The sequence below is a fragment of the Ranitomeya imitator genome, chromosome 3, assembly GCF_032444005.1.
Source record: "Ranitomeya imitator isolate aRanImi1 chromosome 3, aRanImi1.pri, whole genome shotgun sequence".
Classification (NCBI taxonomy): domain Eukaryota; kingdom Metazoa; phylum Chordata; class Amphibia; order Anura; family Dendrobatidae; genus Ranitomeya; species Ranitomeya imitator.
Genome location: NC_091284.1, coordinates 352035177 through 352050695, shown reverse-complemented (window position 1 = coordinate 352050695; position 15519 = coordinate 352035177). Strand labels below are relative to the sequence as shown.

Genomic DNA, 15519 nt, shown 5'->3' with positions numbered 1-15519 from the left:
TAAAACTGACCTGCCATTATGATTCTCCAGGTCATTACGAGTTCATAGACACCTAACATGTCTAGGTTATTTTTTTATCTAAGTGGTGGAAAAAAAATTGAAAACTTTGCTAAAAAAAAAAAAAAGAAAGCGCCATTTTCCGATACCCATAACGTCTCCATTTTTCGTGATCTGGGGTCTGGTGAGGGCTTATTTTTTTCGTGCCGAGCTGACATTTTTAATGATTCCACTTTTATGCAGATACGTTCTTTTGATCGCCCGTTATTGCATTTTAATGCAATGTCGCGGCGACAAAAAAAACCAAACGTAATTCTGGCATTTCTAATTTTTTTCTCGCTACGCCGTTTAGCGATCAGGTTAATTCTTTTTTTATTGATTGATCGGGCGATTCTGAACGCGGCGATACCAAATATGTGTAGGTTTGATTTTTTTTTTTTGTTTGTTTGTTTTATTTTGGATGGGGCGAAAGGGGTGATTTAAACTTTTATATATTTTTTATTTTTTTCATATTTTTAAAACATTTTTTAACTTGTGCCATGATTCAATAGCCTCCATGGGAGGCTAGAAGCTGGCACAACTCAATCGGCTCAGCTACGTAGCAGCGATCATCGTATCGCTGCTATGTAGCTGAAATTCAGGCTTGCTATGAGCGCCGACCACAGGGGGGCGCTCACAGCAAGCCGGCATCAGTAACCATTTGGTTACCACGCTGATGCATCGCCGACTCCTGATCATGTGACGGGAGTCGGCGATGCGCTCATTTCTGGCCGGAAGCACAGGTTAATAGCGGCGGGTGAATCGCGATTTCACCCGCCGCTATTGCGCGCACATGTCAGCTGTACAAAACAGCTGACATGTCGCGACTTTGATGTGCGCTCACCGCCGGAGCCCACATCAAAGCAGGGGACGCGACATGCCCCGTACTAGTACCTGTAGTGTGCCCAGGGGGGAATGTCCTTTTCCCCCCCGACACAAACGCCACCCAGCCATCACTCATTTCCACCAGACGCCACTTCCTCTGTATTCATTTACGTCCCCGGCGCCTGCGCTGTAAGTTCCCATCATGTGAGGTGAGTCGAAGGGCAGCGCAAACTGCGCATGCCTGGGTAAAAAAATTACAGCGCAGGCGCCGGGGACTTAGCTGAACGCTGAGGAGGCGGCGCAAGGAACAAGTGACTGATGGCTGGGAGGCATTTGTGTCCGGGAGGAAAAAGACATGCCCCCCTGGGCACAATACAGCGGTGGAAGGGACCCCAAATAAAAGAGCCACCTTGAAAGAATGCAGCATTAGTTCCACACAAGGTGGCTCTTTTAGTTAAAAACGCCAGGGGGGGGGGGGGGGGTGTGACAGGTTCCCTTTAAAGATAGTTACGCAGGACGAATGCCGACGTAAGCGGATCTGATTGGAAGAGGTGCAGCAGTGGGCGGGGCTTAATGGAGGAACTACGCAGCCAACTGCAGCTCTGCCCCAACGCGAATGTGAAACCAGCCTTGGGTAGAGGTAGAGTTTACTTATCATTGAAATTGCAACACCAGTAGGGAAAAGTTATGGAATTATGGAAATCTCAGGGTCAATAGACATGTCACTGATATGCAAATGATGATAAAATGGAAACAGAACTTTCAAAACATCTCGATTTTCAAAACATCTCGATTTATTCAGCATCAAATATGAGCACCACAAAAAAGCATTCCAAGGCAGGTAAGGTCTTGTATGTTTATCAATTAGGTTATTAATGGTTATCCCAAGAACATACTCCCATGTTAAATGCGCTTGGTATGCAAATCATCAAGATCCTCTGCTGGAAAATCTCTTTGAGGCCGGCGTCACACTAGCGAGTTTTACGGACGTATGAGCGCATAAAATACGTCCGTAAAACACGCATTACACACGGCCCAATTATTCTCTATTCCCCAGCTCCTATCTGCCGTATTTTACTGATCCGTATTATACGGCTTTCTACGGCCGTAGAAAATCGCAGCATGCTGCGTTTGTCACCATATTGCGCAAAAAAAATCGCCAATGAAAGTCTGTGGAAGCCAGAAAAATACGGATTACACACGGACCAGCAGTGTGACTTGCGAGAAATACGCAGCGGTGTTAGAGAGAAAAGCCGGCAATTCAGTGCGGTGTACAGTAAAATCACACTGACCGCTTACAATAGAATAGGTAGAATAAATGTGGACACATAGAATTGGTATCAGTGAGACACATATATGTATATATATTAATATTTCATACAGCGCTAGATATTATTTTAATAGCTAGAGCACCCAGATTTTGCACATACACACTACTAACATTAGTAGTGTGGAATATGCAAAACAATGGGGATATGACATGGTTTACTGTATGTAACCATGTCTCATATCATGTCGGGTTTTGGAAGGAGATGGCAAAAGCCGGCAATTGAATTACCGGCTTTTAAGCTATCTCGCGCTGGATGAAATGATATATATATATATATATATATATATATATATCTCTCTCTAGCTATTGAACCCGTTCTACGCCCGGGTGGCGAGCATTTATATTGGTATATGGTCTCCATCCTGTCATGTGCTGCTCCATCCTGCGTCCCCATCCTGTCATGTGCTGCTTCATCCTGCGTCCCCATCCTGTCATGTGTTGCTCCCATCCTGCGCCCCCGTTCTGTCATGTGCTGCTCCCATCCTGCGCCTCCATTCTGTCATTTGCCGCTCCCATCCTGTCATGTGCTGCTCCCATCCTGCGCCCCCGTTCTGTCATGTGCTGCTCCCATCCTGCGCCCCCGTTCTGTCATATGCTGCTCCCATCCTGCGCCCCCGTTCTGTCATGTGCTGCTCCCATCCTGCGCCCCCGTTCTGTCATGTGCTGCTCCCATCCTGCACCTCCGTTCTGTCATGTGCTGCTCCCATCCTGCACCCCCGTTCTGTCATGTGCTGCTCCCATCCTGCACCCCCGTTCTGTCATGTGCTGCTCCCATCCTGCGCCCCCGTTCTGTCATGTGCTGCTCCCATCCTGCGCCCCCGTTCTGTCATGTGCTGCTCCCATCCTGCACCCCCGTTCTGTCATGTGCTGCTTCCATCCTGCGCCCCCGTTCTGTCATGTGCTGCTCCCATCCTGCGGCACCGTTCTTTAATTTGCTGCTCCCATTCATATGCCCCATACGGTGCTCCATAAGATGCTCCATAGTATATGCCCTGTATCAGGTGGCGTAAGTAACAAATAGCTGGGGCATGAAGTGCCACAGCCTCATGCCACAGCAATTTGTTACTTGCGCCACCTGATTCCTTTCCGCCTCCATTTTCTTGGTCCTCCTGCTGGCGGAATCGGTGCCTGCGCTTTCCAGCGCACTAATGGTGGCACCTGCGCACTACAGTGTGTCTTCAAGAAAATGGCGCCGGAAAGCGCGGACTGCACAGGCGCCGATTCCGCCAGCAGGAGGACCAAGAAAATGGCGGCGGAAATGAATCAGGTGGCGTAAATAAAAAATTGCTGTGGCATGAAGTGTCACAGCTTCATGCCACAGCAATTTGTTACTTACTTGTTACTTACCATTTTCTTCGTCCTCCTGCTGCCGGAAGACACACCTGCAGTGCGCAGGTGCCGCCATTTTCTTTGTCTTGTGTCTTCAAGAAAATGGCGCCGGAAAGCGCGGACTGCGCAGGCACCGATTTCGGCAGCAGGAATCGGCGCCTGCGCAGTCCGCGCTTTCCGGCGCAATTTTCTTGAAGACACACTGCAGTGCGCAGGTGCCACCATTATCTTTGTCCTGCTGCCGGAATCGGCACCTGCGCACTGCAGTGTGTCTTCAAGAAATTGGCGCTGGAAAATGTGGACTGCGCAGGCGCCGAATCCTGCTGCCGGGATCGGTGCCTGAGCAGTCCGCGCTTTCCGGCGCCATTTTTTTGAAGACACACTCCGGCTCCTCTGCCTGTGACTGGTCAGTCAGAGGGTGGCGCCGGCGCACATTAAGCGCGTCATCGCGCCCTCTGAACTGTGAACGTCACAGCAGAGGACCTGGGAGACGGAGCCGCACGCAGCGCTGGAACAGGGGACAGGTGAATATACTTACCCTCCTGGCGGTCCCTGACTCTCCGGTGGAGATCGCGGTGTGCGTTCAGTGTTTACGCATACCGCGATCTCCTGGGAGCGTCACACTGTGGGGGCCAGACTGCGCCGGCGCTTGCGCTCGCGCAGTCTATAAAGGCTTCGGACAGTGACGCTCCCAGCGTTATATATATATATATATATATATATATATATATATATATATATATATATAACAGTACATATGTTTTTATTATTTTTTGAGCACATGGATCCCTTGTATATCCATATGTCGGTTTTGCAAGCCTGTGAGAGAATCTCGCAGCACGGATGCCATACGGATTACATACGGAGGATGTCATGCGCAAAATATGCTGACACACCCTGCCTACGGAGGAGATACGGACCACTATTTTGGGGACTTTTCTGCGTATTACGGCCGTATATTACGGACCGTATTTTTATACGCTGAGTGTGACGCCGGCCTGAAAGTGTTGACCAATGGCGTCCAGATGTTCTCGATGAGAGACAAGTCTGGAGACGCTGCAAGCCATGGTAGCACATATAGACCATGCAGGCTGTTTACATTGGTATGAGCAACATTCAGCCTGGTGTTATCGAGTTGAAAAACTGCTCCTGGGGCACTTTTGAGGCTAAGTGCACATGCTGCGGATTCCATTGCGGAATTTTCCACAGCAGAGTTGCAAAATCTGCAGTGAAAAACCGCTGCGGTTTTTACTGCGGATTTACCGCGGTTTCTTTTGCAGTTTCCTCTGCGGGTTTTCACCTGCAGATTTCTATTGGAGCAGGGGCAAACCCGCAGCGGAATCCGCAGAAAGAATTGACATGCTGCGGAAAATAAACCGCTGCGTTGCCGCCCGTTTTTTTCCGCCGCATGTGCACTGCGGATTTCATTTCCCATTGCTTTACATGGTACTGTAAATGCATGGGAAACTGCTGCGGATCCGCAGCAAAATCTGCAGCGTGTGCACATACCCTGAAGAAATGGCCAACTGACTGGTTCCATGACCAAATCAATGTAAGGCTACATTCACATGGCAGTATTTTGGTCAATATTTCACATTACTTGTAAGCAAAAACCAGGAGTGGTTCAAAAATTCAGAAGTGTTGTCATGTTTCTATTATATTTTCTATGATTGTTCCTCTCCTGGATTTGGCTTATAAATAATTATCAAAATACAGCCTTGTTATCATAGCCGAACGCTGAGCTGCTCGTGTACCTGGAATGGAGACCGGATAGGGTTGGCTACTGGATGTTAACCCCTCAGGCTATGTGCACACGTAAGAAAAGAGGTGCAGAATTTTCTGCACAAAATCCGCATCTCCTGGCAGAATCCGCAGCTGCGGATTTGCCGTGTTTTTTATGCAGTTTTAGTGTGGAATTGATGCGGATTTTGTGCGATTTTTCTGCAGTTTTTACCACTGCGGATTTCTATTAATGGAGGGGTGCAGAAACGCTGCAGAAGTGCACAAAAGAAGTGACATGCTCTTCTTTGAAATCCGCAGCGTTTCTACGCGGATTTTTCTGCACCATGTGCACAGCTTTTTTTTTCACACTGATTTACATTGTACTGTAAATCACAGTGCAGATCTGCAGCGTTTATGCGCGAAAAAAAACGCTGCAGATCTGCACTAAATCTGCACCGTGTGCACACAGCCTCAAGCCCCAAGGGTGGTTTGCACGTTAATGACCGGGCCAATTTTTACAATTCTGACCACTGTCCCTTTATGAGGTTATAACTCTGGAACGCTTTAACGGATCCTGATGATTCTGACATTGTTTTTTCGTGACATATTGTACTTCATGATAGTGGTAAAATTTCTTCGATAAGACTTGCGTTTATTTGTGAAAAAAATGGAAATTTGGCGAAAATTTTGCAATTTTCCAACTTTGAATTTTTATGCCCATAGATCACAGAGATATGTCACACAAAATACTTTATAAGTAACATTTCCCACATCTCTATTTTACATCAGCACAATTTTGGAACCAACATTTTTTTTTTGTTAGGGAATTATAAGGGTTAAAAGTTGACCAGCAATTTCTCATTTTTACAACACCATTTTTTTTTTTTTAGGGACCGCATCTCATTTGAGGTCATTTTGAGGTTTCTATATGATAGAAAATACCCAAGTGTGACACCATTCTAAAAACTGCACCCCTCAAGGTGCTCAAAACCACATTCAAGAAGCTTATTAACCCTTCAGGTGTTTCACAGGAATTTTTGGAATGTTTTAAATAAAAATTAACATTTAACTTTTTTTCACAAAAAATTTACTTCAGCTCCAATTTGTTTTATTTTACCAAGGGTAAAAGGAGAAAATGGACACCAAATGTTGTACAATTTGTCCTGAGTACGCCGATACCCCATATGTGGGGGTAAACCACTGTTTGGGCGCATGGCAGAGCTCGGAAGGGAAGGAGCGCTATTTGACTTTTCATTGCAAAATTGACTGTAATTGAGATGGGACGCCATGTTGCGTTTGGAGAGCCCCTGATGTGTCTAAACATTGAAACCCCCCACAAGTAACACCATTTTGGAAAGTAGACCCCCTAAGGAACTTATCTAGATGTGTGGTGAGCACTTTGACCCATTAAGTGATTCACAGAAGTTTATAATGCAGAGCCGTAAAAATAAAAAATATTTTTTCACAAAAATGATTTTTCGCCCCCATTTTTTTATTTTCCCAAGGGTAAGAGAAGAAATTGAACCCCAAAAGTTGTTGTGCAATTTGTCCCGAGTACGCTGATACCCCATATGTGGGAGTAAACCACTGTTTGGGCGCATGGGAGAGCTCGGAAGGGAAGGAGCACTGTTTGACTTTTCAATGCAAAATTGAGATCAGACGCCATGTTGCGTTTGGAGAGCCCCTGATGTGCCTAAACAGTGGAATCCCCCAATTCTAACTGAAACCCTATCCCTAATCCTATCCCTAATGGGAAAATGGAAATAAATACATTTTTTTTTTTATTATTTTTTCCTAACTAAGGGGGTGATGAAGGGGGGTTTGATTTACTATTTATAGCGTTTTTTTAAGCGGATTTTTATGATTGACAGCCATCACAGAATAAAAGATGCTTAATATTGCAAAAAATAGTTTTTGCGTCTCCACATTTTGAGAGCTATAATTTTTCCATATTCTGGTCCAGTGTGTCATGTCAAGTCTTGTTTTTTGCGGGACGAGTTGACGTTTTTATTGGTAACATTTTCGGGCGCGTGACATTTTTTGATCGCTTTTTATTCCGATTTATGTGAGGCAGAATGACCAAAAACCAGCTATTCATGGATTTTTTTTTTGGGGTGGGGGGGTGGGGTGGGGGAGGCGTTTATACCGTTCCACGTTCGGTAAAATGGATAAAGCATTTTTATTCTTCGGGTCAGTACGATAACAGCGATACCTCATTTATATCATTTTTTTATGTTTTGGCGCTTTTATATGATAAAAACTATTATAGAAGAAATTATTTTTGCATCACTTTATTCTGAGGACTGTAACTTTTTTTTATTTTTTTGCTGATGACGCTGTATGGCGGCTCCTTTTTTGCGGGACAAGATGACATTTTCAGCGGCACCATGGTTATTTATATCCGTCTTTTTGATCGCATGTTATTCCACTTTTTGTTCGGCTGTATGATAATCAAGCGCTGTTCTTTGCCTCGTTTTTTTTTTTTTTTTTAACCGCGTACCGAGGGTCTCAGGGAAGCACGCAGGGAGCCCCTTCCCTGCGCGATGCTTCCCTGTACCACCGGAATGCTGCGATCATGTTTGATCGCAGTGTTCCGGGGGTTAATGTGCCAGGGGCAGTCTGTGACCGCTCCTGGCACATAGAGCCGGTTGTCAGCTGCGATAGCCAGCTGACATCGGCCGCGATCGGTCGCCCTCCCCCCGTGAGGGTGGTCGATCGCATATGACGTACTATCCCGTCACTGGGAATTAAGTCCCAGGTCACCTTGACTGGATAGTACGTCATATGGGATTATGGGCTTAAGCCACCCATGGCCATAATTCCAGATTATCTTGTGTCCTCTTCATGTTGTTGCCTATGTTGTCGTGTCAGATTTGAAGAATGGCAAATGTTGATCTATTGTGTACTGCAAGTGAAATTGGCCACCACACACCATGCCTGGAGGTGTCAACCATTGTGTTGTCAAACCACAAAAAGTATTGGCAAGACATTGGGCTACAAACCAGACATCCAGTACAGCTGTGCATTGATCTCACTCCTCTGTTGAAAGGCTATAATGGTGCAAAGCAAGATGGCAATGGAAGTCACCACTTGGATATTGGTAGTCAAAGATTGGTCTGGACATTGCCGCATGGATAATGTCATAAAGATTCCTTCATGAGGGTATGTGAAAGTGTCTCAGGAACCATTTTTCAACATGAGCATACGTTCCTTGTGCAACTGAGCAGCCTGAGTGACCTAAACGTGCTACCACCGATCATAATGGAGAGGTCATTGGTCTTCAGTTGCACAGGGAACTGGCAGCTGGGAATCTTGCGGATTTACCTGTAAAAGTGCATTCAGAACATTTCTCAGACAGCCATTAAAGGGAATCTGTCAGCAGGGTTTTACTATGTAATCTGAGAACACCATGAAGTAGGGGCTGAGGCACTGATTTCAGGCAGGTCACTTACCAGGCTGTGTGCTGTTGTTTCAATACAATCAGTGTTTTATCAACAGTAGATTATCACTGGCAGAATAGCTGCCCATGTGTCTCCTGGTCCAACCCCCGCCCCTAGCGTTGTTTAGCAGTGGCTATACAATGTACATAGAAAGCTGCTAATCAGTAGTGCGTCTGCAGTTAGCTCTCTGAGCATTGCTACATGTACAGCAGAGAAAACAGATAATTTACTGGAAGCAGCAGTTGTGATATTATACATCGCTAGAATAAGGGTCGTTTTCTCTACATTAAGCTGCTCTCAGATGAGGTAGCAAAAACCTGGTGACAGATTCCCTTTAATAACTTAATTGCTTGTATTGCAAGGTGTGTAAGTTCATGGATTTCTGCACATGGCTCTCGTATTTTGCATTGAATAACTGGAGGCGTTTAGACTCATTCCCCCCCCATTTTCATTAGCATGTCTATCAAATGAATCGTCATCAGGGGGTAGTGATGATGTCACTCGTTGATCGATCATTGTCCTCTGATAATGATTAGTTTGAGGGTGGTGCTAGAAACTGTGGAGCAGCGCTGGTATCTTTCGCTTACTATGTCTCTTACTGACGCTGTCTTGATTCCCTTTTAGAAGATGCGGTGGTGGGGATAGAATTAGGGTATGCTTCCACGTTCAGGGTTGCATCAGGATTTTATGCAGGTAAAATCCTGACCAAATCTGCACCTGAGGTCACTGGCAGGTCACCTGCGTTGTCCTTGCGTTTTTTCTGCATTGCAAGGACATGCTGCGTTCTTAAAAGACGCGCCGCATGTCCGTTTTCGTGGGTATGCCGCATGCGTCTTTTACTGCATAGTGGAGACGGGATTTCATGAAATCCCCTCCGCTATGCTGTAACATCTGGACGCTGCGTGTTTGACGCTTCGGCTCTACGCAGCGTCAAACACGCAGCGTTTCCTGAACGTGGAAACAAACCCTAAGGCTATGTGCACACGTTCAGGATTTCTTGCAGAAAATTCCTGAGAAAAACCTGAAATTTTCTGCAAGAAATCTGCATGCATTTTTTGCGCGTTTTTGATGCGTTTTTTTCCTGACATTTCCCAATGCATTTTATAGTGGGAAATCCGCAAAAAAACCCCGCAAAATTAATGAACATGCTGCGTTTTTTTTACCGCGATGCGTTTTTTTTTTGCGGTTAAAAAAAAGCATCATGTGCACAAAACATGCAGAATTCATTCTAAATGATGGGATGCTTATTGTATGCTGTTTTTTTTTGCGGTTTTATAGCGTTTTTATCGCGAAAAAAAAAACGCAAAAAATCAGCAACGTGTGCACACAGCCTATCACATGCATCCAGGACATGTTCAGAGGACGGTAATGCCAGAAACTGTACTAACAGCAGTGCTGCCTCCAGATGGCGTCCTGTTCTAGGAGGGAAATGGGCACTGCGCGGAGTGACTGCAGCCCCAACCTCCTGTGACGTCCGATTTATAAAATGTCTCAAGACGTGAAATTAAAAAACACATTTCGGGATTAGCTAGATAAAGTAAATTGTGCTGTGTTTTGAAACAAAGCTAATAAAAAAAAAAAAAGTGGTTAGGGTGTTGGATAGATATTTAGAAAATATAATTTAAGTGCCAGACCACCCCTTTAAAGTGAAAAACCAATAGGGGCTGGCTATCTTGCAGCACTGGGGCTGTGGGGTGTGTACACATGAGCTTGTCAGATAATTACTGTATTTGTAGGTGTATTTTTTTTATACTGTAGATCCTCCCCAGTGAAACATTTACACACCGTTTCTATGTTCACTCCTTGTTAATGGATTGGCTATTTATTAGTTTCTGGGCTCCTTTCTGACCTGCCAAGAAAACCTGGCTTCCTTTGAGAGTGCATGTAAATCTTATATACACAAAGTTCAGTGACTTAGATGAAAAAAACCTTTCCTGCCTTCCACTTCAAAATCTTATGTAGGTACATAACAGCTAATCACCTGCTGCATCATTACCCCCTGTGAATTTACCAAATTCTTCCCAATTTATATGTGCTGAGCACTCCGAAGGATGGCTGTGCTGCTTTTTTTTTTTTAATAACATTGGGATTCATTCCCAATCGTATTCGACCATATCATCTTTGTTAGTGGGTCATCTATAGCTATGTAGTCTCCCTAGGTCTTATGCACAGCTGTTGGCTTGCAGCTCCCCCTGGTGGCCACAAGTTATAATTGGTGTGTAAAACAATTTTTTTATTCAATATTTCTCCTTGAACCTGAGATTTAATGTGTAACTAGTGTGTTTAAGGTTAATTAGAAAATGACCCACATTTTTGTTTAAACACATTTTGGGTATGTTTCAGATTGACCACTGTGTCATAATATACACTTCGTTTTCTGTAACGATCACTATTCCGTAGTCATTTCATTCTTGTCACAGGCATATTTATAATAACTTCCTATATATAAATAAATAAACCAAGATAACACCATTCACAATGGCCACAACTCGTCTTCTCCCCCTCCCTATATGAGGTTTGTACATATCACAAAGCATGCTTAAAACACTAGACCATAAAAGTCAAAGAACATCTTTTGACTTATTTCCTTTGTCCATATGGCTGCTGTATAGCATATTTCTAAATTTTGTTAAATGGAATCTGTCAGCAGGTAGTTGCTATGTAGCCTGAGAGCAGCATGATGAAGGGGCTGAGTGCCTGATTCCGGCTATGTGTCACTTGCTGGTCTGCCCACTGTTATTTTGATGTTTTCTCTGCTGCAAATATAGCCGTGCTTGGTTGCTTAGCCCTGCATAATCCCACCCACACCACTGATTGACAGCCTTCTGTGTACGCCGTAGATTGATATAAAGCTATTAATTGGTGGTGGAACGTGATTATGCAGAGCAGTTAACTAGGAGGCATGAGACACCTAGTGCTTTATTGATAATTTACTGCTGATAAAACATTGACTTGTAAGTGACATCACTGAAATCAGGCTCTCAGCCCCCTACATCTACAGCGCTCAGATTGCTTAGCAAACACCTGCTGACAGATTCCCTTTAACTGCCCAGGCAAGATGGCTGACCCATAATCATGTATGGAAAATTGTAACATTGTATTCTTATACTATCACAAACACAAAATCATATTACAAATAAAAGATCATCATAATATGAATATTTGACTTTTCTTAGTTTTGTCTTTAGTTTAAGATACCGTACATTTCTTTTTAGAACAAATGCACCCTAACAACTTGACACATTAATTCTAAGACTTATCTGGTGTGTTCTGACAAGGAGAACATTAAAGGGGCCGCTGTTCCAGCAATGTTGGTGCCTGCAGCCAGTCTGCGGCAGTTTCCCTCTCACTTTGTTGGATGTAACCTACTGTACATGTAGAGGAAGTTAGGTTATGTTTCCACGGTCCGGAATGGCAGTGCTTTTGACGCAGTGGACACCCGCCCTGTCCAAAGAGCTGCCGGCTTTTGTACGCGTGGTGATTCCGCATGTGCTCAATGAAGACGAAGCGTCTCAGCAAGATAAATAGACATGCTGCAGTCTATAAAGAAGCGCCGCATGTGCGTATACAGAGATCTGCCACCTGCGTCTTTGTACGCTTAGTGGATACGGGATTTCATAAAATCCTCTCCACTATGCTGTAACATCCGGAGGCTGCGGATTGGACGCTGCGACTGTACACAGCACCCAAACTGCAGCAAATATGCCACGTGGAAACATACCCAAAGAGAGCAGCGGCTCGTTCTCACTACTTCCGTATATCGGTTTTGTCCGAAGGAAGTGAGAGGGAAGTTATGACTAACTCACCCAAGCCCGGGAGAGGTGGTGACATTTCTGGAATGATTCCTGCACCTGAGGCGAGAATAGGTGTTATTATTTTACACGTCGGAACTATTGTTAGTTAGAAGAGGTTGTCAGAGTAGTAGTCTGAGTAATTCTGGCGTACATAGCTCTTAAAGTTGTAATTTTTTAGTGTATCGCAAGTTTTTTTTTTCTTTTTTGTTTTTCTGCAATGTAAAGTGTATGCTTTACGTTCCCAATTAGTTTTTCAGTGGTGAAGAACAAAATTCCTGGCTGCAATAAATCTAGTTGAGATCTGCAATTACCTCTGCATTGCCGTTGACATTTGAATGACATGTACACTATAAATTCATGGATAGACTGCTTTCTAAGAGCAGCTCTTATATGGTCTGTCTCCTTTAGGCTAGGTTCACACTTGCGTTGTGCAGTCCGTTCAACAAATCCGTTAAACGGACTGCATTAACTCAAGTGCCGACTTTGGCACTGCGCTAGCGCAGATAGAGCATCTGCTAGCTCCATCTGCGCTAGCAGTGCACTAGCAGTGACTGACCCGGAAACGCTGCAGCCCGCGTCTCGGGTCCGTCACTCAATGACGGCACATCGCTAGCGCACGGCCATTGTGGGCGTGTGCGCTAGCAATGCGTCCGCCATTGAAAGTAATGGCGGCGTTAACGGACTACATTACACCACGTTATGCCGCTGTGTAACATAGTCCGTTAAAGGGAACCTGTCACCCCGTATTTTAAAGATGAGATAAAAATGGCATTAACAAGGGCCAGAGCTGAGCTTTACAGTACTGTCTTCTGTGTGTTTATATTCCGCACCTATCTTGCCGAAATACCTTTTGAAAGTCGGCGTTTGGTGCTGTCACTCAGTCAGGTCTGGTCAGATGGGCGTTGATAAGTTGCGGTTCCTCCCCCCTGCTCCTCGGCGTGTATGACTTAAATGCGCTCTGTGAATCACACAGATCGCGCACTTTTTTCGCAGTTGCGCATTAAATGAGCCTCTTGCGCCTGCGCATTATGCTGTGCCCAACTGTGGGCATAGCGTACGTTACATCACTGCGCAGGCGCTTGTCGGCACTTTTACCTGTGTGCCCCGGAAGTGGTTATATGCGCATTTAATGTATAGCTGGATGCCGGTAAAACTTACGATCGCAGGTGGGGCTGAGAAACTGTTACCGGCATCCAGCTATACAGTATGCGCATATGACCACTTCCGGGGCACACAGGTAAAAGTGCCGACACGCGCATGCGCAGTAATGTCCATTATGATATGCCCACAGTTGGGAAAACCATAATACGCAGGCGTCAAATTATACGTTAGTGCGCAGGCGCTAAGCACAACGCTGACGGCGGGAATAACATTCGCAGGGAAACGCAAGAGGTGGGGGAGGAACCGCAACTTATCAACGCCCATCTGACCAGACCTGACTGAGTGACAGCACCAAACGCCGACTTTCAAAAGGTATTTCGGCAACATAGGTGCGGAATATAAACACACAGAAGACAGTACTGTAAAGCTCAGCTCTGGCCCTTGTTAATGCCATTTTTATCTCATCTTTAAAATACGGGGTGACAGGTTCCCTTTAAACGGGTTCACACAACGCAGTGTGAACCCAGCCTTAGGCTGGGCCAAATCCGCAACGTGTGCATATACCCTTAGGAATTACAGAGGAATGGTGGAGGGTTCCATCAGTGACCTCTGTATGTATGTGCACTGGTTATGTCCTAACAAGCACCAACACTATGTATTGAACAGCTGACATGTGGTCGGAATAGCCGTGGGTGGAATTGCAATCCACCCACCCATTTTGTCATCTTATTACCAAAATGGTCTTAAATTGTCATCTCTTTCTCCTTCTGGAGATTCTGTGTATGGGGGTACCTCCTCCCTGAAGAGGCCGTATCTATTTTAATTTTTCTATGACACTATACAAAAGTGTAATTTATTTTACTTCTTTTTTTTATATACAGAAGTCTCAGTTTGTTCAGTTTGCTGATGTGTTCCCAATCAAAGACTTTGGTTTCAAGCCTGATCCGTACCAATACTTGCAGGCAGTGGGATGGATAGAACTGGTGGCTGGAATACTGCTGGTTTTTGGTCCTCGGATTCTTCAAGAGATTAGCAACCTTGTGCTTTGTATTATTATGATTGGTAAGGCTGATTTATTTTTACGGACCAGTTAAAAGTTGTTTTTTCTTTAACCCTTTACTAAAATCCAAAGTCCCTTTTGCAGTTCACTCTTCTATAATGTTGGTATATGGATATATTAAATATAAATTATTTTATAGCACATATGTATTAATAATGATTAAACAGAAACCTGAAATCTTCATATAGGGAACATTGCAAATAAAAACAATTGTAGAAGTGCGTTTTTTGTTTTTTTTTGCAATTTTGCTGCTCTCAAATTTTTCCCCTGCTTTCCAGTACATTACATTATAAAATGAATGGTGTCATTCAAAAGTGCGAACTTGTCTTGTCAAAAAACAAACCCTCATATGCCTAAGTCAATGGAAAAATAGATAAGTTATAGCTTGGAAGAAGGAGAGTAAAAAATAGAAAAAATAGTCATAACGGGAAGGAGTTAATGAAGCAGATGGAGTCACTTTGCTTTGTCTAACCTCGTTTTAAAATATGTCTACCTCTTTGAGGCGAACACAAAAGTGAAGTCAGCCACACTTGTGGTTATCTCATAAAGAGACTCCATCTTCTTCAATAAAGGGGTTGTCCTGTCCAAATTGATAAGTCTTTAGTGAGATTAGTGTGTGATTGCAGACTTACAAAGCGCCCAGCACACGCACTGTTCGCTGCGGGGATTCACCGGTTTCTTGGCGGAGATCGGTGGGTATGCATGAGTTCTACATGCTCGCGGCCAGTGTGAGCGGCCTCGCTCCATACACTTTTTTGGTGGTTCTCCTGATGCAGATGACTGGTGTGGTGGTGGTTCTCCTGATACAGGGGATGACTGGTGATGGTAGTGGTGGTGGTTCTCCTGGTACAGGAGATGACTGGTGGTGGTGGTTCTACTGAT

General features: G+C 44.6%; 1 protein-coding gene across 1 annotated transcript in view; it reads left to right on the top strand.

Annotated features, from left to right (window-relative positions):
* The window catches only part of TMEM35B (transmembrane protein 35B), an 82392-nt gene that overhangs the window by 53266 nt on the left and 13607 nt on the right, over positions 1 to 15519 (top strand). The window contains exon 2 of the mRNA XM_069756816.1: positions 14459 to 14639. Coding sequence (XP_069612917.1) covers positions 14459 to 14639 — 181 coding nt within the window. The remainder of the gene's footprint in view (positions 1 to 14458; positions 14640 to 15519) is intronic.